We start from the raw sequence: 23,431 nt of genomic DNA, 5'->3' as shown, positions 1-23,431 counted from the left end.
AATTTTAGCACAGAGTTAGACCATGGTCTAAGTTAAATCTGACTTCAGAATATGGGCCAGGGAGGGGGGGGGGTAATATTAATAAACTGTCAACATGCCTGTAAAAACATTCTGTAACACATGATCAGCAGGATGGGGAATTTCGGAGTGGGGGGGAGGGGGTTCTAATCTTTGAAGTCTAGAATCTAGATAGTACTTGTCAAAGGCAGCTCCATTAATATGAATACACTCACCCCCCCCCCCTACGGTTCCTATAACGCTAGGACATGATCTCACCTTGGATGAAGGCCTGTTGGTTGTACCTCTGGGCCTGGATGATATACCTGAAGAGATTGCCGGTTCAAGCCCCGCCCTGCTGCCAGCAGGAACTCTCGTTACAGCATCGGTCGGCACAGTGAAATTTGCAGCAAGTCTGTTTCATAAAGCAGGGGAAAGCGATAAGACACCATACCAAAACAGAAGCGCCTAGAGATTGATATTATTTTTATTATTAGAATGTCAACAGGGACAATAAGGGGAGGAATGTACTAAAAACTTAAAATTGTGTGATATAGATGACATAGCAGCAATACGTGTAGTCATGGTAGTGAAAAATGGTCAGCAGAGGGGCAAACAGGGGGGGGGGGGAGCTAGGGTGATCAAAGTTACTCTCATGCTTGGTAATATTGGTAATGATACTATCTAGTTAAAAATCAATATGAGTTATTTTTTTATATTCAATCAGTTTGTACTTCTGAATTGCAAGATTTCCAATTTTCAGTGTCAAAACACCTCTGTGGTTTTTATCCATTCTTTTTTAATCATTGAGGAATTAAAATCTTACAGTCTATATTGGGGGTCTGTAAAGAAAAATAAATGCACATAAAGATTAAAAACAAAAGATAATATCAGGTATATACTTCAGGGAATAGTGTTTGTGGTATCGCATTATGTTTTTTCTGACTGCAACACATTTCTTTCGTATAGCACGTTTTTATATAGGACTGTACTGAATGGCAATGTCATCTTTTCCCCCACTGACCCTGACAAAATATGTTCATCAAATTGCTAAAGTAAGATTATTCCCTGTACTTACCTGACAGAATTTGGATTGGTAGTTTTCTTGTTCCTATTCGAATCAGTCCCAAAGCTTGGAACATAGCCTGTTGCACCTGCAACCCTCTCTGTGTTATACGCCCCCTTGTTGGGAGTCTTTCTCGAGTATGTCTTTTTCACACCGCTCCTTGAATCCCTGTCCTCTCTCATGTGTACAGCATCACTGTCAAATTGTGAAAGCAGCTCAGTAAAACTATCCTGCCTTTCGCTTTGTTTCTTCTGAATGTTATTCGGAGCTCTACCAGCTGCGGTGTTGGATTTGGATGTTGGCTTGTGGAGGCGTTGGAACGATGTCATGTCAGAGCTCAGGTTGTCGTTGGCATAGTCGCTGTTGGTGAATTTCTTTGATGCTGGTTTGGTTCCGGGTTCAGTAATAAGAAAGGAAAGAGTTTAACATGTAAATATCAATCTTTATGTATCAATTAAAAAGATTTTTATTTAATGAAATAAATATTTAACTTTTAGATTAGAACCCAAAGCTAAACATTCAAGTTCAGATCCAAGGGGAGGGTGAAGACATACAGGGCATGCGACACTCCTTTTTGGTTGAAATCATATGTAGCAAATTCCCATTTTTAGTGCCCTCTTTTAAAAGGAGTCATGCTAAGTATGCTCTCTTCTTCATAAGAATCTTTGTATTTTGTTGGCCTTTCTGATTTTCTTTCAGAGGTGAACATATGTTTCTTGGTATCTAAAGAAATCAATTAAGTTTTTCTGTGTGCTCCCTTTCATTAATACCCTGTACTCATCCTGTTATTAGGTGATATAATCATCCAATATAACAAGAACCTTTCTTTTTTTCTTTCAGTATTTGCCAAAACATTATTTATACAAACATGTAGACACTTATTTTCTGAATTTATCCCCAGACTGTTACAGGTATTATTCATGTCAATTTTAAAACAATTGAGATTCCAGAACATTTATCTAAACAGACCTTTGCAGACATCCTTTCTCCATATATATTGATCTGCAATAATTTCTGTCAACAAAATTAAAGGGATGGTCCAGGCTGAAAATATTTATATCTAAATAAATAGAGTAAAATTCACAAAGCAAAATGCTGAAAATTTCATCAAAATCTGATAACAAATGACAAAGTTATTGAATTTTAATGTTTATAAATATTTTGTGAAAATGGTTATGTGCACATCGTCATGAATATTCATTAGGTGGGCTGATGATGTCACATCCCCCACTTTCATTTTTCTTCTGTTATTACATGAAATCATAAATGTTTCATTTTTTCATACATGTGTAAATAATGTGTCTCCATTATGATTAAATAAGTTGCAGCAATAATTAACTAATGCACTTAATCAGTTGTCAATCCAATTGGTTTAGTTCTTGGTAGAAAAATTTTGAATAAACCTAATTTCATATAATAAAATACAAAAGAACAAGTGGGGATATGACATCATCAGCCCTCCTAATGAATATTCATAAAGACATGCCTAAAAGTATTTCACCGGAATAATGCAAATCTTTAAAATTCAATAACTATGTTATTTGTTATCCGATTTTGATCAAATTTTCAGCATTTTGCCCTGTGAAATTTACTCTATTTATTGAGATAGAATTATTTCCAGCCCGGACCATCCCTTTAAAGGGAGTGTGGGGGAAGGTTAATACAATCAAATAGAAAGAGAAGGGACACATGGATGTAAAGAGCGGGGTTAAAGCAGAATATGGTACTCACTTCTTAGATCTTTATTGCTAGATTTGAGTGGTAAAGTAGTCCCTCTATGATGTGATCCTACATAGCTGACATCATTTTTGGCTAGGTAGTCATCTACATCATTCTCCTTTACTCCAACATTCTTACCTGATGAAATAAACAAAAATATCAAAATAAAAAATGCTAACTGGGCATAAAACACAACATTATATATAAATTCACATGTTAAAATAATACAAGTATAGAAACATTTCACAGTTTCTATTGCTCCACTAGACAGGATCTTTTTTGCGTAATGTATATTCCTATAAAACTAAAATGTGCATGGGGATACATTACATTTACACAATGCAATGGTACTTGATTTTGGTGTACATGTACATACTCCTTTCACAGGTGACAATGCCATAATGACTCCAAATGTCCTTTTCCTACTTTCTGTTCTCTTTTGGAGTCTCTATCTTTCAGCAACAATATTTGACAAACCATGTTTACATTTGAGTTGATTAATGACCTGTACTTTACTGCTAAATGGAGCAATATTTTTTTAATGTTCATAATGATATTCCAATTTATTAAGTTTTAACCTTATCTGGACAGTCTACTTCCAGCCAGTTCCACCTTGGCTTAACGCATGGTTCTGATTATCAAATGAACACACTCACTTTCCTAGTCCAATGTTGACTTTGAGCATTAGAACAGCAAATTCAACCAAAATGTTGGACAATAGATATGATTTTTTTAAATATTTGAACTCTACTTTCTGATCTAATTTTGTCTTTTAATCATAGAATAAGGGCTAATATTAGCACTATTAAAAAAAACCCTCAAAAAACATATTGCATAAAAATAATAATAATAATATAGGGTATTTATATTGCGCACATATCCACCTTGTTAGGTGCTCAAGGCGCTCCTATATTACCCGGCTAAGCTAGGCGTTCATAGCGCACACAGCTTTTTAAGGAATTACTTCCTACCGGTACCCATTTACCTCACCTGGGTTGAGTGCAGCACATTGTGGATCAGTTTCTTGCCGAAGGAAATTACGCCATGGCTGGGATTCGAACCCACGACCCTCTGTTTCAAAGTCCGAAGACTAATCCACTGGGCCACACGCTCCGCATACCATATAAGGAATGAAAGCCATTCGATAGGATGATTCTACACTTGAGATTTAGGGGTACTCGCTTCAATAGATATGAAAAAATTTCATAGGGACCGTTTGCTGTTGCAATAACTGCGGCAAGTTCATGGTGCATCGCAATGGCATGACAATGGTCACAAGAAGGTCAGTAATGAAACTACAAAGGACTAACCTGAACGATTACTATTTTTATTCTTTGGAGGTCTACTGTACTGCGTCCTTCCTGATACATCGTCCGCTTGACCCAATGACCTCTTGAATTTAGATGAATGTCGATCATCTCCTTCATCAACTTCATCAAAGCCTGGAAATCAACAAAATGCAGCAATGGAAGAAAAAAAAAAAAATTCAGATATGATGAAAATGGTCATTTGCACGAACAAAGGCTTCTGATTTAATTTTATTTCAAGTGTTATGGGGCCCCGTTTGTTAAAAGTTACTATCGTGGTACCTTTGCCATCCAATGGTAACTTCTATCCAATCCTAGAGTTTGATTGGCTATTGAGCATCTTTACCATATGGTAGCTCATATACAATGGGGTCCTGATTATAAAATAGAAACATCAGAGTCTGTCTAAAGCTTTGGTAAAAGCTCAATAACGTGAAATACACTAAATTATCAGCCATTAATTGTGCTATAATTGTGTTCTCTTCCATTTTTTATAGTAAGACTTAAAAGAAATATTCACTAGGTAATAATTATGCTAATTTATGGGCAAACATTCTTTTTTTCCAAAAAATAAATGATGAAGCTCCAAATATCACAATTCTGTTTTGGAACTATTTTTTTAATTGTACAAATACAAAATATTGCATATTTTCTGAAGCACGCATATGGATGTCATAGATTTGGTTTCAAAAGATGCATAAGATTCTACAGAAAAGTGTCATGCAGTATTATAGTGCCATCACACATAACAAGTGGCTTTCTAAGAGTTAAGGATTTATAACTTTCTTCACCCATCTTTGTTAAACAGGATATACCGGTACTCATGCATTGATTGGGCACCATTTGCGTGAATTTTTTTTTTTTTCATATTTCCTCCAATGTATTTTGGATGACTTACATCGTTTCCACAATAGCAATATTCCACCAAACCTGAACCAAACTAACAATGTGATCACTTTGCCGCAAATCAGTTTTGATGAAGGGTTGCTGGCTGGCAGTCACATCAGCCAACGACCATCCAAAATGATCATTCCTACCTGATGCAGGGAACATGTTCCTCAGCATCGCATCCTCCTGTCTCCTCCTAGAACTCCTGCTCTTAGGAGGGCTCGATGATCCCATCGCGTTCCTGGTTCTCCCTATGGATCGGCTGATCAGGGTGGGACTAGGAGGGGTCTCCTCTAGGTCCTGGAGGGCAGACTCGACTTCATGGTTTGACCTCGTGGGTCGACTCTCCCTGCAGTGAAACTGTGATTTAAGAAATACAACAGAGATGTTGCAAAGTCAGTACAGGGGAATTTTAGCAAAGGCTTAATCTGCAAGAATTTTTTTTTTCATAATTCTGTTTTTATTGCAAAAAATCAAGAAAATCACATTATTTACAAGAATTATTACACAATTAGAGTACAAAATCAAAGAAACAAGAAAAAAATTAATAAAAATAATGAAACATTGGAGAACAAAAGACTAAAAACACCTCTCATTCAAGGGTGGGGCTCTGAATTCTGTATTGGATTTTAAGCCCTGAAGAAATACACTTCCCTTTCTTTGGTGTGCACAACCTCTTTGAAACAGATAATGGACTAGAATAGCTGAGGCAGGGCCGCATTGCAATCCAAGTACTACTATCATACCTTCCACATGCACGCAACATGGCAACATTCTCAATCCCCCCCATCCGACCCCCCTCTCTCTTTCTCTCATTTACTCACTCTCCATAAAAACACATCACTTGCAAAGTCTTTGAGTTTAATAGTAAATCACTCTGCGACCCCATCTCATCAGATCCAGTGGCACTATTATTAAACCAGGACCTTACATGCACCATGCACGAAAACCTGCGTGGAGTGTATGGGGTTAAATTGAAAATAGTTTTTTTTTAGTTGTCAGCTAACAATGGCCTTACAGGTCAAAAGTTCATATTTAGCAAAACATGGAGGTCACCCTGAGAAAGTAGAGTACAAGAACATCCAGTACATTATTACAGTGGACATAAACATACAATACATAAAGAGCAACTATTGTCGAGGGTTAAACCAACACAAAACATTCCAATGTACAGAGTATCATAGGCAATGGTGTTGATGTGAGTGTGCAAAGATCAACGCATATTCATACCCGATGACATACATAAGGTAATGCAATATACACATTGCATCATACATCAAATGCATTCATTGTGAACAATAATGAAGATAAAAATTACCGATACCAACAACTATAGCTTGGTAATACACATTAAATTGGATTAAGAAGAAACAGGGTAAATCATATATCAAAGCGCCATTTCTTAAAGTGAATGTAATTTGTTTCTTTTTTTAGCTGAGAAATACTCAATTTCTTTGTTTTTTGGCAAAGCATTTAAATGCAATAATATTGGGGAGATTGATTTTAAACTTACATGTATAAATGTAGTATTTCAAAAGCAAAAACAAATATTTAAGAAATTTATCATTGCAAATACCAATAATTTTTCAAAATTTGATACATTGATAGCCTTCTCACAATTCTGTGAAATTATGTTCAATACTTCTTGCCAGATTGGGATAACCTTGTCACACTCACAAAATAAATGAACAATTGACTCATCTTTATATCACACAGTGAACAATTTGGAGAATCCTGTTAATTTTATGAAGAAACCCATTCAAAGCAATAGCCCTGTAGAAAATCTTAAAGTAAAGTGATCTCAATTTTGTATCACGAGTACAAAAAAAAATAGAAGTACAAATTTCCTCCCAGTCCAAGGTTACAGGTACAGGAATATTATCACACCAATACAAACATCTCGTCTGGCACATTGGAGCCAATGCTACTTCTAGATTCCACTCCTGTTGAAAATTAATGTTTTTGTGATGGATCTTTTAAATTCTTAGCAAAATGTAATATCATACTGTGTTCTTAAAAAGTCTGCAGAACCTATATCTCTGTAAAAAACTCTTCTATGAGCCATTCATTACTGTGGATAAGGTAACCACTTGGCTTTCTGTTCCTTTAAAGGTTCTCTATTTACAAATTTTCTCTTAATCCTGAATTCAAAAGAATGTTCATCACTCTTTCGAGGAATGGGCCTTCCAGCCATCATATCTCCCTATTGTTGCCTCTTCAGGGACAAAAAGCAGGATATTCACAACGCTGCAGCATGGTCAAGTCTGTTTACATGTAAATGGATTACTACATGTTGAGAGAGCAAAGTTTTGTTTGAGAACATGTATGTATGCCTTTTTGCAAATACAGAAGATAATGAAATATCGCATAATAGTGTCCAATCTAAATCAACAAATGGAGGAACTCAATGAAATTATAATTATTTTTGTTCATCCAACCCTCATTTTCTCAATTCTTACTTCACTTCAAGAACTGCTTGAGCTGTGAAAAATTGTGAGCATTACATTCTTTCAAACACGAATGAACGAGAAAACTTAAAGGCCCGAATTCACAAAGGTGGTTTTGAAAACCCACGGTTGACGGAGTCCATGGTTTATGCAGATTTCCTGTATAAATTATGCTTATTTTAGCGCGTATCGGGCGCGTGTATAAAAAATGTCCAATGCTTTTGTCACAGTGCGCCAAATTGACGCCTGTAACCATGGTTAGATACGCTATTTTATTAATGAGTCCACTCTACAAACAGTGGACTCATGAATAAAATAGCGTATCTAACCATGGTAACAGGCATCAATTTGGCGCAATGTGACAAAAGCGTGCATCAGCATTGGACATTTTTTATACACGCGCCCGATACGCGCTAAAATAAGCGTAATTTATACAGGAAATCTGCATAAACCATGGATTCAACCGTGGGTTTTCAAAACCACCTTTGTAAATTCGGGCCAAAGGTACCACTGACCTGATGGTGGGGTAGGAACTCAGCGGGCAGAAGATCCCCACAGAATTCACAAGGTAGCATAACAGAGCCATCTTCTGATGAACCACTAAGATAATGGTGAAGGGGTTCAGGGCTTATTAACCTACATGAACAAAATCAGAAAGAGAGCAAGGAAAATGGCATTAATAAAGTTTCAATAGTGTGAATTACAATTTACTTGTTCTAAAATCCCAATAAAAAAAAAGAATGACCATTATACCTCGGTCACATTTGCTCTACGGCAGCCGTACGGCGAGTCGAAAACAGCTGTTTTATTCATTTTTATTCAAACCACCTATATGTAGCTGGTACAAAAAATGGCTGTTTCCGACTCGCCGTACGGCCGCCGTAGAGCAAATGTGATCGAGGTATTACACTCTGTAATATTAAAGGTCATTTGCTCCAGAAGAAAATCTGTATGTTAAACTTGAAACATACATGTACGTACCTTATTCAAACTTTAGAGTACTATTTTATACATGCAGTTCTATCCTTACAATCTTCTGATGACATACATGTACATGTATAAACTATCGCTTTACCACTTAAAGTAGACAAACAAAAATTGTAAAGCCAATTGTCAAAGGATAAAGTTTGGTCTCAAACTAGTTGTGTTACAAGATACATGTACAGCCAGAAGTACATTCTCTATGGACAGGCCACTGTAAATAGCAACAGCGGAAAATAGATGGTATGGTATGGTAACTAAATGAACAAAGCTTTCGAAAAAGGACAAAAAATTGAAAGTTGGGCTTTCTAAGAATTGGAAAGAGGACACACCTTTGAAAATTAGGCTTTCTAAGATTTAAAAAGAGGACAAACCTTTGAAGATTAAGTTTTCTAAGATTTGGAAAGAGGTCAACCCTTTGAAAATTAGGCTTTCTAAGATTTGGAAAGAGGTCAAACCGTTGAAAATTAGGCTTTCTAAGATTTGTAAAGAGGACAAACCTTTGAATATTAGGCTTTCTATGATTTGGAAAGAGGACAAACCTTTGAAGATTGGGTTTTCTAAGACTGGGAAAGATGTCAAACCTTTGAAAATTAGGCTTTGGAAAGAGGACAAACCTTTGAATATTAGGCTTTCTATGATTTGGAAAGAGGACAAACCTTTGAAGATTGGGTGTTCTAAGATTTGGAAAAAGAACAAACCTTTGAAAATTAGGCTTTCTAAGATTTAAAAAGAGGACAAACCTTTGAAGATTAAGTTTTCTAAGATTTGGAAAGAGGTCAACCCTTTGAAAATTAGGCTTTCTAAGATTTGGAAAGAGGTCAAACCGTTGAAAATTAGGCTTTCTAAGATTTGTAAAGAGGACAAACCTTTGAATATTAGGCTTTCTATGATTTGGAAAGAGGACAAACCTTTGAAGATTGGGTTTTCTAAGACTGGGAAAGATGTCAAACCTTTGAAAATTAGGCTTTGGAAAGAGGACAAACCTTTGAATATTAGGCTTTCTATGATTTGGAAAGAGGACAAACCTTTGAAGATTGGGTGTTCTAAGATTTGGAAAAAGAACAAACCTTTGAAGATTGGGTTTTCTAAGATTTGGAAAGAGGTCAAACCTTTGAAAATTAGGCTTTCTAAGATTTGGAAAGAGGAAAAACCTTTGAAGATTAGGTTTTCTAAGATTTGGAAAGAGGACAAACCTTTGAAGATTGTGTTTTCTAAGATTTGGAAAAAGAACAAACCTTTGAAGATTGGGCTTTCTAAGATTTGGAAAGAAGACAAACCGTTGAAGATTGGGTTTTCTAAGATTTTGAAAAAAGGACAAACCTTTGAAGATTGTGTTTTCTAAGATTTGGAAAAAGAACAAACCTTTGAAGATTGGGCTTTCTAAGATTTGGAAAGAAGACAAACCGTTGAAGATTGGGTTTTCTAAGATTTTGAAAAAAGGACAAACCTTTGGAGATTGGGCTTTCTAAGATTATCTAGTACTGGTGTTTGTGCTGGAGGTGAGCCTTGAGGACCAGTCTGTTGCTGATTGTTGGAAGGCACTGATGTTATTTCACTAGGATCAAGTACCTGGTCTAGGGATTCCATCTGACAGCCAGTCTAAAGAAAGAAACAATTTGTTAATTCTTTAATATGTATTCCTCTGTTGGGGTATGACCAGTCAAATAATACTGGTATTTGTGCCATAGCTGAGCCTTGGGGGTACATTCTATTTGATTAACTTTCTAATAAAAGGAGGAAATTATTAAGTATTTGCATGCTTTTGAATTAAAAACAAATGTATTTCATTAACACATACAACATTTATATAGTGATTAAATGTTTCTACAAAGCAACTATAACCAAGCTGCCTAAGAACAGCTATTAAACATGATTTAACTGATCATTGATCATGGGTACTTGTTCATTCAAGGAATTCCTTCCTACTCTGGTACACATTTACTACACCTGGGTACAAAGAGACACATGTATCTCTCTCAGTAGGATAAATATTAAAAAAAGAAAAACATATACTAACTGGTGCACATAAATGAATGATGAGTGAATAACATACCTGATGTAGTATAAGATCATCCAGAGGAAATGCTTGATTACAGAACTCACAGGGTGCCATAACAACCTCTCCTGAAATACCTACATTAGCAAATAAGATACATGAACTTATTACACAAAGTAGCCTTGGCTGCTAGGAACAAAAACCATACATTAAATCCCTTTATTTGATTGTGTTCAATATTGTTAGCCCTTTACTTTTGTTTGTGTGTTGTGTCTCTCTCCTGTAAGGTACACATGATTTTATGTACAACTGGTGAGCCTTTTCTGTTTTGATAAAATAGGACTGCATTTCCATATCCCTCATCACCCCTTTGAAAAGGTGTGATGATGGTTATAAACAATCAGACGCTTGTTGAAAATGAGAATCTCGATCTACAAAGATTGGATTTCAAGTGTATGAAATAATGATCTGGGCCCCGTCTGACAAAGAGTTACGATTAAATCGATCAACCGCAACTATGGAAAGCCAGCGATGTCAACATCTACACCCGACTTTTGTTTAAAATGATTTCTAGATATGATGTATAACTCTTGAATTCATTGTTTTCTTGATAATTTGGTGCGTTTCCTTTGTTTACAAAGGACACTGTGCAAATTACTTGTATGAGAAAATTACGACAATGATGGATTTTCATATAGTGAGGCTGATCGGATGGATCGCAACTCTTTGTTAGACGGGGCCCAGGTATCTGAGTTGGCATCAAAGAAAGGGTAATCCATCCAGACGTCCATAACCTAGTCATGCATAACTTACAAACAGCTTTACAGACTGGTTTTATCTTTCTCACTCAATGTTAAGGCGACCGCACACCTTACGACTGGTCTGCGACCCGATTTTGGAACAAATCGCATTTTGCTCATTTTCTGAAGATGTGAATGGAACATATCATTTTTTTTTAGGTTAAAATTAATTGAAATAATAATATTATAACAATTTTGAAAGATTGCAAGTCCTTATTTTGGTGTTAAGTCCAAATAAGTTTCAAATCATAGCCAATCGTATGACTGCTATGACGTCATTACGACTAGATATTAAATTCGCTTTTATTCTAAGAAGGATGATAGCATAGCCACGAATTTGATCATAGGTATTCGTACGATGATTTAGAACATTACACAGTAAGATATTCCAAGTCTCAATATTAGCATCAAATTCTATTACATTTTATTCTGAAATCGGGTCGCAGACCAGTCCTAAGGTGTGCGGTGGCCTTTATTGACATAGATAACAAAGAATTTATCAGAATTAAACATATACTTATGCAATCTTACTTTTATTTCATTGGAAATTTCTCATTAGATTTTTTTTTTCATTTTGAATGACATAATCTGTACATGGAGAATGACTTGGCAACATATACCCAATAAACCATGGTCTATTTTAGAAAACATACATGTAAAGTTCGACTTAAAGGTATTTGCTAACATTGATTTGACTTTCAAAAAATCTGAGCTGCGAGGTCCCACTTGTCACCTGCACCTGTGATACTGTATGTTACAAAAATGAAGCCCAGAAAAAAAATCGCGTCCGAAAATCATTATTAAGTGCTTCAAAAAAGTGAAATATAAAGTGACCGGAAATACCATCTTAATTTCATCCATACACTTATGTGTTCTATTATTATCGGCACGATAGAAATTACACAAAACCATCAATTATAACGTATATCGAAAGGATTTCTTTTGATTTTTTTTGTTGTTTTAGAGTTTTTAGGTTGACAGAAAGGCATTCATGTACATATTTCATCTCTCCTTTGATATTTTTTAAATTACATGTCTACAACGTTAGCATATGCCTTTAATCAATGAATGCAAATAGTTCAAAGTCTAGAGTACTGCACTAACACAGATCAATATCATCTTCAGATTCCAATTCTATTCGAGATCAGGCTGCGAGTGGTTAACCAGAAATAAAAATGGCTACAAAGAGCTGAAATCATGAAAGCTCCTAGTATAAGATCCAAGGTAAGGTTTTAGCAGGTTTCCCGATCAGCATCTCTCACCAAGCTTTCCAGCATCTTCCATTGCTTTGTGTGTGCTGATAAAGGAGTAGAAGTGAAGATGAGAGCAAGATTCCTGTTGAAAGCCATGTCTCAGACTAGTCTGCTAAAAAAATGCAGCATATACATTGGGTACACTGCCTTGAGTAATAATTATAACAAGTGGAATGCCTCTGGCCGTCTCACCTGCATCACGCGATTCAATATCCAGCAGTGCTGATTTTGAAAACTACTATAACTCGCACAAGATGTTCAGTGATACTTGGTTACTCTTATTTCCACGTTTTATGAACTAGACCAATACACTTATAGAGATATGATGGCAATTCAACAAATACCCCCAACGTGGCCAAAGTTCTTTGACCTTAACATGACCTTTGACCTGGATCATGTGACCTGAAACTCGCACAGGATGTTCAGTGATACTTGATTACTATTATGTCCAAGTTTTATGAACTAGACCAACACACTTTCAAATTTATGGCTGTAATTCAACAAATACCCCAATTTGGCCAAAGTTCATTGACCCTAAATGACCTTTGACCTTGATCTTGTGACCTGAAACTTGCACAGGATGTTCAGTAATACTTGATTACTATTATGTCCAAGTTTCATGAATCAGATCCATAAACTTTCAAAGTTATGATGGTAATTCAACAGATACCCCCAATTCGGCCAAAGTTCATTGACCCTAAATGACCTTTGACCTTGGTCATGTGATGTGAAACTCAAGCAGGATGTTCAGTGATACTTGATTAACCTTATGTATAAGTTTCATGAACTAGGTCCATATATTTTCTAAGTTATGATGACATTTCAAAAACTTAACCTTAGGTTAAGATTTTGATGTTGATTCCCCCAACATGGTCTAAGTTCATTGACCCTAAATGACCTTTGACCTTGGTCATGTGACATGAAACTCAGGCAGGATGTTCAGTAATACTTGATTAACCTTATGGCCAAGTTTCATGAACTAGGTCCATATACTTTCTAAGTTATGCTGTCATTTCAAAAACTTAACCTCAGGTTAAGATTTGGTGTTGACGCCGCCGCCGCCGTCGCCGTCGGAAAAGCGGCGCCTATAGTCTCACTCTGCTATGCAGGTGAGACAAAAACCAGTAACATCTGTTATAAGCTTACCATTTTCATCAAATGCACTCCATAACGATGGCTGAGACGTTCGGCTAGCCAGTCGTCTTCTTGATGGCGAACCTACATCTCTATCATTCTCCCACTGATCCAGCTCACTGTCATCAAAATCCCTAGGTTGGACACTGCAAAGGAGGGCATCAAAGCTGTTGTCCAGACCAAGGACCTGGTCATCCTCGTTCGAGATGCTGAGAGCTAAAAGGCGGTCAGCTTCCATCTGATCAGCTGCTTGTGTGTTAGACTGCTTTGTAGAATCTGGAAAACAAAATTAATCATGGATAACTTTTACTTCTCAAATATGATTTTCAGTTTAGGCTGTTGGGCAAATACATCAACAAACTTCTGTACAAGTAATATATTTTTAAAACCTCATTTTGTGTGACTAGCAATTATGATGTAATGCCAAAAAAATTATTCCCTGACAGTGGTGATACATTATGGTGTGGAATGTGACGCATCTGCTTATAATAATAAGAATTGTCACTGATTCTAAACTAAAATTGATATTGATCTCTACTTTCATACTAACGCACTACAAGATGGACCTGAGGCATACATGTACTTGCAGCAAACAAGTAAGTTTAATTTTACGATTATAATGCATTTTCTCCCCAATTTCACTTTTATCATCAAGATTTCTTGCAAGAAGTCAAGATGATCGGTGAGAAGCGCAGCACAATGGGCTATCAATAACATTAGTATTTTCCTCCTGAACCCAGTTAGAGCTCAATTTTAATAGCAGCCTTGTTCATGCTCTAAACACCAACACTCAACTTCAAATCTCACAAAATATGATTCTCCAACTGCACTGGACACACACTGAGAAAAACAAATTAGCAAGCTGATTTGATGCCCAAAATGTTAAATGAATGACTTATGTAAATTCATACTATTGAACTATGATATTATCTTTTAAGTAATTACAACCTGATCAAAGAATCAACAGATTCGTTTGATGACATCATTCATGTTCCTTCAGTTGATGAGCAAGTCAATTCTTTAGTGATTTTCTGGATTGTGTTGCCGCTTCAATGTCCAGCAATGGCAATATGCATATTGAGAAGTTTTTTTTATTTACCACTCGTGGGATGGAACACCCTATCAGCAAATGCTTTTTTTTGTAGGGGTCCATAAACATTATGGATTGAATTACCTTTCTTTTTGCTTGCTACAGGTTTTCTTTGGTTTGTATTCTTATAAATATTCTGCACTCTATCCTGATTCTTCCTCTGTCTCCTGTTGCGTCCTCCGGGATTTGCATCCTGCGCACTACTTCTATTGTCCTTGCTTCCCCCGTAGAACTGTGAGCTGCTCACGTTGACGCTCCTCACTGATGGCCTCGTCAAATCGTCGTCTCGATCATTGGGGTCAATGTACTCTGGAAACGCAAATCGATTCGTCACAGCATGATAGGTAGTCTCATCATAGTCTTCAAGATGGTTAAACAACGATTCCATGGTGGGTGGCTGCCGTGGGACGGGAGGTCTCTGGTCAGGGAATGCGCAGTCAGTGATGTCGTGCTGATCCCGGTCACGGTTCTGGATGTAGCGTTGGCACTTCGGGCAACATTCCGTGCGGCTTCCACAGTAGTTCAGGTGCTCAGCCATCTGAATGAAGGGGAGTTCTAGTTCACAGTATTCACACTGTTTGATTCTCTGTGCACACTCGTTCTTCTGCAAGGAGAGGATACATGCAAAAGAGGTTACATATCAAACTACACTTACATAAAAAGTTTAAACAATAACCAAAATACTTTTTAAAAAAGCAGTAAATAAATCAAACAAAACTTACATGCTTAAATGTAAATGGGGTTTAGATTAGCTTTTTAAAGTTTAAATAAAAACACATATCTTGCCTACATGTGCATGTAATATTGAAATCGTTAATATCAGACCAGAGAAATCCATGTATTAACTTCACAGGGCCATCATGGGAAGATGGTAGTGGGAGGAGTTATGACCTTCATGGTGGGGCAGTGAGCTCTATTGTCAATCTTATACAGCGTTGACAGAAGCCATACCATTCCCTGCTCCAGGTACTGCCAACCAAGTATTGATCATTTTTAACACTCAATGTTTAATGACACTTGTTTAGCACAAAACACGCAGCACATCTCTATATCTATATAGAGTCTATACTATCTTTTTAATATGCTTTTTAAGGGTGAAGGGATCCCAGACACAGGGAGGCATATTCCAGCACAGAAATGCTTTGTACATGTTCTCTCCTGAATGGTTCTGAAGTTTACGAACAGCTTTGTGGAACAACCATTTGGTACACAATTTATACTGTATCTTGTAAACATCAAACAGCCCTACCTCATGTTCTTCCACTTTGCATTTCTCCACTGTTTCTCCACACTTGCAGGTTATCTGAAAACAGAAATGAAACAATTACTGGTACAGACTTCGTTCATTCGCAGTCACTTTTTTTACCAGTCTAATGAGCTAGTTCAGTGATACTGTGCTTTATTGCCCGGCATAGCAACAAGCATCATCGAGCTGGACCGTTTGTTCTTTAGGAAAGTTTTGGAGAGTGTTCAAATGTTTGCATTTATTTGAAAACTGTACGTTTTCGTAAACAACCATCAATGCATGCATATTCATGCAAAGCACTATATAATTTTAGGTGAAGATCATTTCCTGGTATGGTTTCTGTTCCTAATCTTGTCTGAAAAACAAAGCGATCCAGAAGGCTTTTACTATGTGGTATTTCTTCTAGATTGGTTAAGGAATATGACGAGAAACTTTATAGCGGGCACATGCTACATGATTCACTGACCCTGTATTGGTCGATTCCTCCAATTAATCAAACATGTATAAAATGTATGAGAATGTCTCTGAAGCAGCAACCTTACCTGATATCATACAACAAATTATGCTCTGAACTCAGGGCAAGAAAACAATTTAAAATAAAATTGTGACGGATACTAAGTTAAATTTGATTTTATTTGTAATTTGTGCTTACTGGCTTATGGTATTCCTCAAAATGTTCTTCCATTTCTGATCTTGGTACAGGTTCTTGGCAGTCTTTGCACAAGGTGATGTTCCTTCTGCAATGAACTTCATGCATGATGAAGTTACCTTCTGCAATATCCTCCTTGCTGAAAGATTAGAAGTCAATAATATGCTGAATTAATTGATAATACTATTTTTAATGAAAATGATAGATAGATAGATAGATAGATAGACAGACAGACAGACAGACAGACAGACAGACAGACAGACAGACAGACAGATATATAGATACTTTATAGATAGATAGTTTTTATTATGATATAATTCAATTTGCAGCCATGGGGGCTGAATTACATGAATTAGTACAGAGTAAAACTTCAGTTTAAAAAAAAAAAAAAAAAAATCATATAACTGTATAATAAAGGGGGGGGGGGTAACGAGAGGAATGTATACAAAATAAGTTCTAGTAATGTCAGAAAGAAGAATGGGAAGAAATTAGAGGTAGACTAAGGTTATTTTTTAAATAATGAACATTTTTTACATGATAAATGAGAATTTAAGCTACTATGTTCTGTAGGACTTCCTATGCTATCGCCATGTACAAAAATAAATTTGTGTACAGCAGTATTAAAGAAAAAATTATGGAGCAAATTGCAATGCGATTATAAATACCAGGAAAATTATTTCCTGGTAAAATATAGAGGCTGATAATGATATACACTAATTTGATTAAGGTACTACAGATGAAGGGTGGCTAGACAAAAAAAAAAGAAAAAAGAATATGGACCTAGAACTACATGTAGGGTAAAACTGACACTTTTACAGTTCCATACATGTAGCATCAAATTATCGACATTTATATGTTCAAGATGTACTGGAAGGAAACCCAAAATTTCATGATTAAATGTGAGAACACTATGATTATCAAACTGATAATTTAGCAAATGACATAACAATTTAAGGAAATAATTGTCATTTAGAGGCTATCCCCCCCCCCCTACAATGGGGGGATTACCAATTATTACACATTGAATAGGCAAATTATGAGTGTGTGCATATGACAAATTGCAATTTAATCATTTGCTTTAATAACCAACAATGCTTCAAAAAAAGAGAGCACTTTATTTCACATTATTGAAATCTACTAAATATGTTTGCAGCAGAAGCTTGATTATTAAAAGTGGAAACAGTTATGTATTACAGGAAGAAGTGATAATTTCAATTAAGTATCAATTTTATTTAATGCTTAAAAAAGAGAACTTGATTTCATATAGATTGAAATCTAATGTATGTTTACAGTCTGATTAACAAAAGTGGAATTATAAGACAGGAAGTAGTGCAGTGATAATTTCAAAATGCTATTCTTATCATTTTTATATTGTTCATTGTGTCCAATTTGTTTAGCACCCACGATGTGTGAACCAAATGCATGTTTTGCATGATAGCCGTAGACTTTACAGTGTCATCCACAAATAGAATCACTAAATTGACACTACAGCGTGGTTTACATACAAAATTTAAACAAAGAGTTGGGAAATCCCAACTGAACATTAGTCTTTGTATTTAGACCCTAGATCCCTTTTATTCAGTTTTGTTATTCATTATTAAGTGATTTCCTTCCCTGATTTTTTTTCCCCCAGTCACTGATACAAAAACAGCTTGGAATATGAAAGAATTAAACTTATTCTAAAATCAAGATAGGCAAAAGGAGATCCAAGATTCAGATCAATGCCAGGCGATCAAAAGCATTATCCCAATCCTTGGCCTCTGGGTATTCCCGGTGTTTCATCATAGGGCTGATCTATTTTTATTACAACCATTGCGAAATGCCATTTCATTCCAAAGAGACCCTTGGCCCCTGGGTATTCCCAGCCCATTACTTATCACTGATACTTGTTTTTTAAAACGACTATTGCCAAATGCCATTTCAGTCAACAAATTTGAACACTACTATTGCAATGTAAACATATACCGATGAACAATCAAATCACAAACATTGATCCAAAGTCCAACGACTTATGATACACATTGTAAAAATGCATTATTTGAAAAGAAACGGACAATAATACATACAGTGTATGATTTTAAATTGATTCTTGCAACCGCCCATTTATTTTCCCTGAACAATAAAAGAAAACCCTCCTTATTTTTTAACATTTTAACACAAGACCTGTGAAAATGCAAGTGTTTCATAAGTACAGACATTCATCAATTTTACATAAAAATTCTCAAGATTTTCAAACTAATGCAAAAGCAGACCAGTTGCAGACCTTAATGTGTTGTGTTGTTACTCATATACCTGTCTTAACGTTGAATTGATTAAAATGTCCAGTCATATTTTCAATTATAAATTCCAATATAACAAATTACAAAGTAATTTTTTTACAATACATTTTCTGTTGTTGCACATATACGGACTGAATGTGGAGACATCTCTAAGAAAATATGCCTCATTTCAAAACAGACCATTGGCATAAATTTGTTTCTGAAGAATATTTTTTGTGTCACTTTACTTAATTACATCATGCATTCTGCACACTGTAACTGATGCAATGCATTTGCTTGGTTCCTTTTGAAATAATCATTACAAGAAATATATTTGAAAAATAACTTAATCCAAAGTAGACAAGATGTCTTACAACAGATTAGGTACTGTACTGTAAAATATGGAAAGAGAAAAGTGAAGCTAGATATAAGCTACTCACCAGTTGGTACAATACTTTGTGGCCCCTGGCTCCATGATAACTTGGAAATGGGCTGTCCTCCCCTTTTAACTTCTTTGAATAAAGCAGTTTTCTGCGGAATATAATAAAGTTATGAAAATTAAACATGAAACAAACTTCACATTTTGACTCGATACTTTGTGAATCACAAAGCACCGAGTCGAAATGGTTCGATTGGTAAATAATTTACCCAACCAAAACATGGCTAAATCTAAGCCAAAAGCTTCAGTCTATGTATTATAAGTCAAGTCACCCCAGAAAATTGTTGATCTTAATCAATAGAGAAAAATAAAAAGAAGTATAACGCTGAAAATTTCATCAAAATCGGATGTGAAATTTAAAAAACTTACAATTTAAAATTTCGCTTATTTTTTACAAAACAGTTATGCACAACTCAGTGACATGCAAATGAGAGTCAATGATGTCGCTCACGCACTATTTCTTTTTTTTTTTTATTGCTTAATAAATATTTTAATTTTTTACAGATTTGACAATAAGGACGAACTTGATAGAACTATGAAATGTTAAAACAATGGTAATACCACATGTTATGGGAGGAACGAAACTTTTCACAGAACAGGGAGAAAATTTGATATTTCATATATATACTAAAATACAAAAGAAATAGTGAGTGATGTCATCAGTCCCGCAAACCGACAAGGATGCGAATTATATATTTTGTGAAATTAAGCGAAACCTAAAAATGTCATAACTTTCTTATCCGATTTTGATGAAATTTTCAGTGTTATTCATGTTGGACTATTCTCTTTTTATTCAAATCAACTTTTTGCTGGGGTGACTTGTGGACTTTAGTTATTAGTTGTTCCGCCAAACTATTGGCTCCAATCACCAATAGACCCTAAATATCAGAAATTGTTAAACAAATCCCCAAGGCCCAGAATCAGAGACCTGTCTAACACTAGGCCAAATCTGGCTTTGTCTTTTGATATTTTTTATTAGATCTAGTCTCTAGAAAATACTCTTATTTATTCCACCAGCTGCCATTCATATGGTACTTGTTCCTAGACCAAAACAAAGCTTCAGTCTCTGTTATATCTTGTCTTGTCTTTCCATTGATGCCCACAATCAAAGTGTTGATTATTATGGCAAAGTTGAAAAAAGTTGACTTGACCTTGTCTGCGATATCCTACTGTACTGTTGAAACTTTTTTGTGTTTTTTTTTTTGGTTGTTCTGCTGAACTCCGTTGGCTCCACTCACCAATTTACAGAGACCGAAGTTCTAACTTGATCGACAGGGACTCAATGGCCATATGTTTATGTATTAAGTTTGGATGCACCCGGGAAGTGGGAGTTGCGCGACAGCCGATTTAAGCTCAGTTTTTTGTCCTTTCAAGTTTATTTTTCCCCGTTTTTTGGTGCATTTCAGGCCAAAACAGAATAATCTTTATTTTGGTCCAGTTCTATTTACATATTTTTATGAAATAAAGACAAAATCGATGAGCCCCGTCAGGAGGATTTTGCTAATGGGGGCTGCATGATCACAAGGCCGTCTGTGTCAAGGAGAAATTAAAAAAAAAAAATGTAGGCTAGATCTAAATTTAAAAAAATCCTCGAAACAGACGGCTGCCTGCTTAGCCAGGAGGCTTCTAGAGAGTAAAAATCATTTACTAACGTAAGGTCACTCTCATACGAAGCCAGGCCTTCTATCCCATAGACCCACACAATGGAAGCCAAAAAACCTGAAACTTTCACCCCCGAGATTTCTACTTTCCTTCTAAAAGATCTAGCTCTAAATCATGTACATGGGATAAAACTTCATTTCCGACATTTCTACGCTCTCGTTGTTATTTTTAAAACAAGAATTCATCAAAAAAATGAAAAAATATTGTGAAAAGACGGAAGAGACTTGCCTGATGTTTACGCCGCCATCTTGTTTCTTATTGTACTTCCCCAACGTTACGGACGCGAGCGTCGCGTAACGTTGGGTGAAAGTTTCAGGTTTTGGCTTCCATTGTGTGGGTCTATGGGATAGAAGGCCTGGCTTCGTATGAGAGTGACCTTACGTTAGTAAATTATTTTTACTCTCTAGAAGCCGCCTGGCTATGCCAGCTGTCTACCTTGTTGTTCCTTGCTAAAGCTAAATGTACATTTTCACCACAGCAAGAATTAGTAATGTTTGTGATATGGCCTCAAGAAAACCATGTCCATGGCACCTTGTGTTTGGTTTCCCGAAACGGGTGGGCTCATGTAATGTTTGGACCTCATTGGTATGGCAGTGTATCCTATTGCCGGACACCTTTATTTCAGTGCTTTAAAAATGACAACTAGAGGGAATACAATCAAGAAAAATTCGCACTTGCTATTCCAAATATTATGAAAATTATTAATATGATAAAATTATTTTATATTTACCAACCATTTTCTTTGCATCGCACTTGCCGCATACCCCTCCACGAAAAACAATTATTTTCGTGCGCGACAAATTACATCATGATTCCGGACGCGCGCCGGACGGGTAAAGATATCCTTGATTATAATGATGTAAGAATAAATTTCTGTGATTTTTTTCTTCTTATATCATATCATGAATAAATTCTAACTTTTTGTTTGCTTTTTTTATATCGAATCTGAGCAGATGTTGGTAATAAATTCGTGTTTGATAACTTAATTTATTTTTTATTTTTTGGTTAGCTGCATGCCGCTGCATGTTTCATGGCACTTTCCAGTGCTCGTTCGTATCGTGACGCTCATCAAGTTCTATCGATGCGCAGCCGATCGTCGACGGCTCTACTCACGGTAAACCTCGCGCACGGTACCTTGAGAACTAGCGGTCGACAATCACCCACAATACACCTCACCTCATCATTCGATCGAAGGAGCCGACGAGATTGAAATTCGGAAAATCAGGCCCATATTTCCGTTAGAAAATATATCAATTCATTCAATTGTTAATGCAAAACTATGTTATATGATATTTTAAGCATTTTCTGTCATTTTAGAGATAAATAAGGTAGAAATTTATTTTTTTCGCCTTGTTTTTGCAATCTTGTTCTATGTATTGATCTGTGAAAATGAATTGCGGAAGTCTTACGGTACGAAATTGTTTTCGAACGCATTTATATGCGCGTCCGGAATCACAATAGTGTCCGGTAATACAATACGTGACTATACTAGGAGTAGGAGTGGGCTTAGCCAAATACACACGTCGCGTCGCTTTTCACACCGACGGAGCCTGGTCGGGCTCAACAGGCAAGAGAGTGCCGCACTGGCACTAGCAGCTGAGCCTCCCGCGGAATGTCGAATATCGTCGATCAACAGTTCAACATATTACGAGTATAACTTACATTTCATACGTTAAAAAACAAAAATATGATACATAAAACGACCTTATATTGAAATAGATTTTGACAAAAGTGTAGGCCTATTACATTCTTTCACCCTATGAGATTTATATCATGAAATTATCTTACCTGCAGCAGTGAGTGAGAAACAATTCGGCTTAGTCTAGACTTTGCCTATTTCAGCTAATCATTGTTGTGGTTCGGTCGCCCTCTATCGTCTCGATCGAGCGTAGGCCTAGACTAGACCATAGAGATGTATACTAATAACGCCTATAGTTAGACCGACCTGAGATAAAGTGTAAATTATGTCATCTATTTGGTGACAGTGTGAAATCGACATACTTCATTTTAGTTCAATTCTTTCTTTTTATGCGGTGCCCCCTTCATTTGTAGCAGTATGCCTACTTCCAGTTGAGGCACTGGTCGATACTGTCATCTGTGTTGCACGTTCAAAACATCACTTCCTTGTGTACTGCTCTTGTTCTAGGTCCTATATTTCGCTATTTTGGTGGAATCTTTCTCGTGTTAAGTACACAGCAAAAAATGTGGTGTTAACCGGTGTACATAGAGGACCACACCAGTTATTTACACCGGTGTTAAATTGACGGTGTTATTTAAACACCCAAAGGTGTTATTACAACACCTTTGGTTGTTACATTTACACTCTTTGGTGTCATGTTCAATCTCTAGGGTGTAATTTTAACACCTCAGGGTGTGGTCCTCTATTAACACCAACTAGTGTCAGTTTTAACACCACAGTTTTTACAGTGTATATATATATTATACTTAACACGAGAAAGAACTGTCCGAAGTGTGTACATGTATGCTAAAAACCGT

General features: G+C 36.2%; 1 protein-coding gene across 2 annotated transcripts in view; it reads right to left on the bottom strand.

Annotated features, from left to right (window-relative positions):
- The window catches only part of LOC129254389 (TRAF-type zinc finger domain-containing protein 1-like), a 28,481-nt gene extending 5,690 nt beyond the window's left edge, over positions 1 to 22,791 (bottom strand). Inside the window, exons 1-14 of one of the 2 annotated variants that reach the window (XM_064115474.1) lie at positions 22,724 to 22,791; positions 19,275 to 19,365; positions 16,580 to 16,715; positions 15,931 to 15,984; positions 14,766 to 15,285; positions 13,604 to 13,867; positions 10,462 to 10,541; positions 9,856 to 10,007; positions 7,940 to 8,060; positions 5,127 to 5,337; positions 4,093 to 4,224; positions 2,795 to 2,920; positions 1,076 to 1,463; positions 277 to 412 (exon numbers count right to left, since the gene is read on the bottom strand). In XM_064115474.1, coding sequence (XP_063971544.1) covers positions 277 to 412; positions 1,076 to 1,463; positions 2,795 to 2,920; positions 4,093 to 4,224; positions 5,127 to 5,337; positions 7,940 to 8,060; positions 9,856 to 10,007; positions 10,462 to 10,541; positions 13,604 to 13,867; positions 14,766 to 15,285; positions 15,931 to 15,984; positions 16,580 to 16,715; positions 19,275 to 19,309 — 2,355 coding nt within the window. In that variant the 5' untranslated portion in view covers positions 19,310 to 19,365; positions 22,724 to 22,791. The remainder of the gene's footprint in view (positions 1 to 276; positions 413 to 1,075; positions 1,464 to 2,794; positions 2,921 to 4,092; positions 4,225 to 5,126; positions 5,338 to 7,939; positions 8,061 to 9,855; positions 10,008 to 10,461; positions 10,542 to 13,603; positions 13,868 to 14,765; positions 15,286 to 15,930; positions 15,985 to 16,579; positions 16,716 to 19,274; positions 19,366 to 22,723) is intronic. The other variant, XM_054892852.2, reaches the window with a different exon arrangement.
- Between the last annotated feature and the right edge of the window lie 640 nt (positions 22,792 to 23,431).

The sequence above is a fragment of the Lytechinus pictus genome, chromosome 2 (assembly GCF_037042905.1).
Source record: "Lytechinus pictus isolate F3 Inbred chromosome 2, Lp3.0, whole genome shotgun sequence".
Lineage (NCBI taxonomy): Eukaryota > Metazoa > Echinodermata > Echinoidea > Temnopleuroida > Toxopneustidae > Lytechinus > Lytechinus pictus.
Note: the sequence above shows the minus strand (reverse complement) of the source record. Positions and strands in the feature narration are given on the sequence as shown.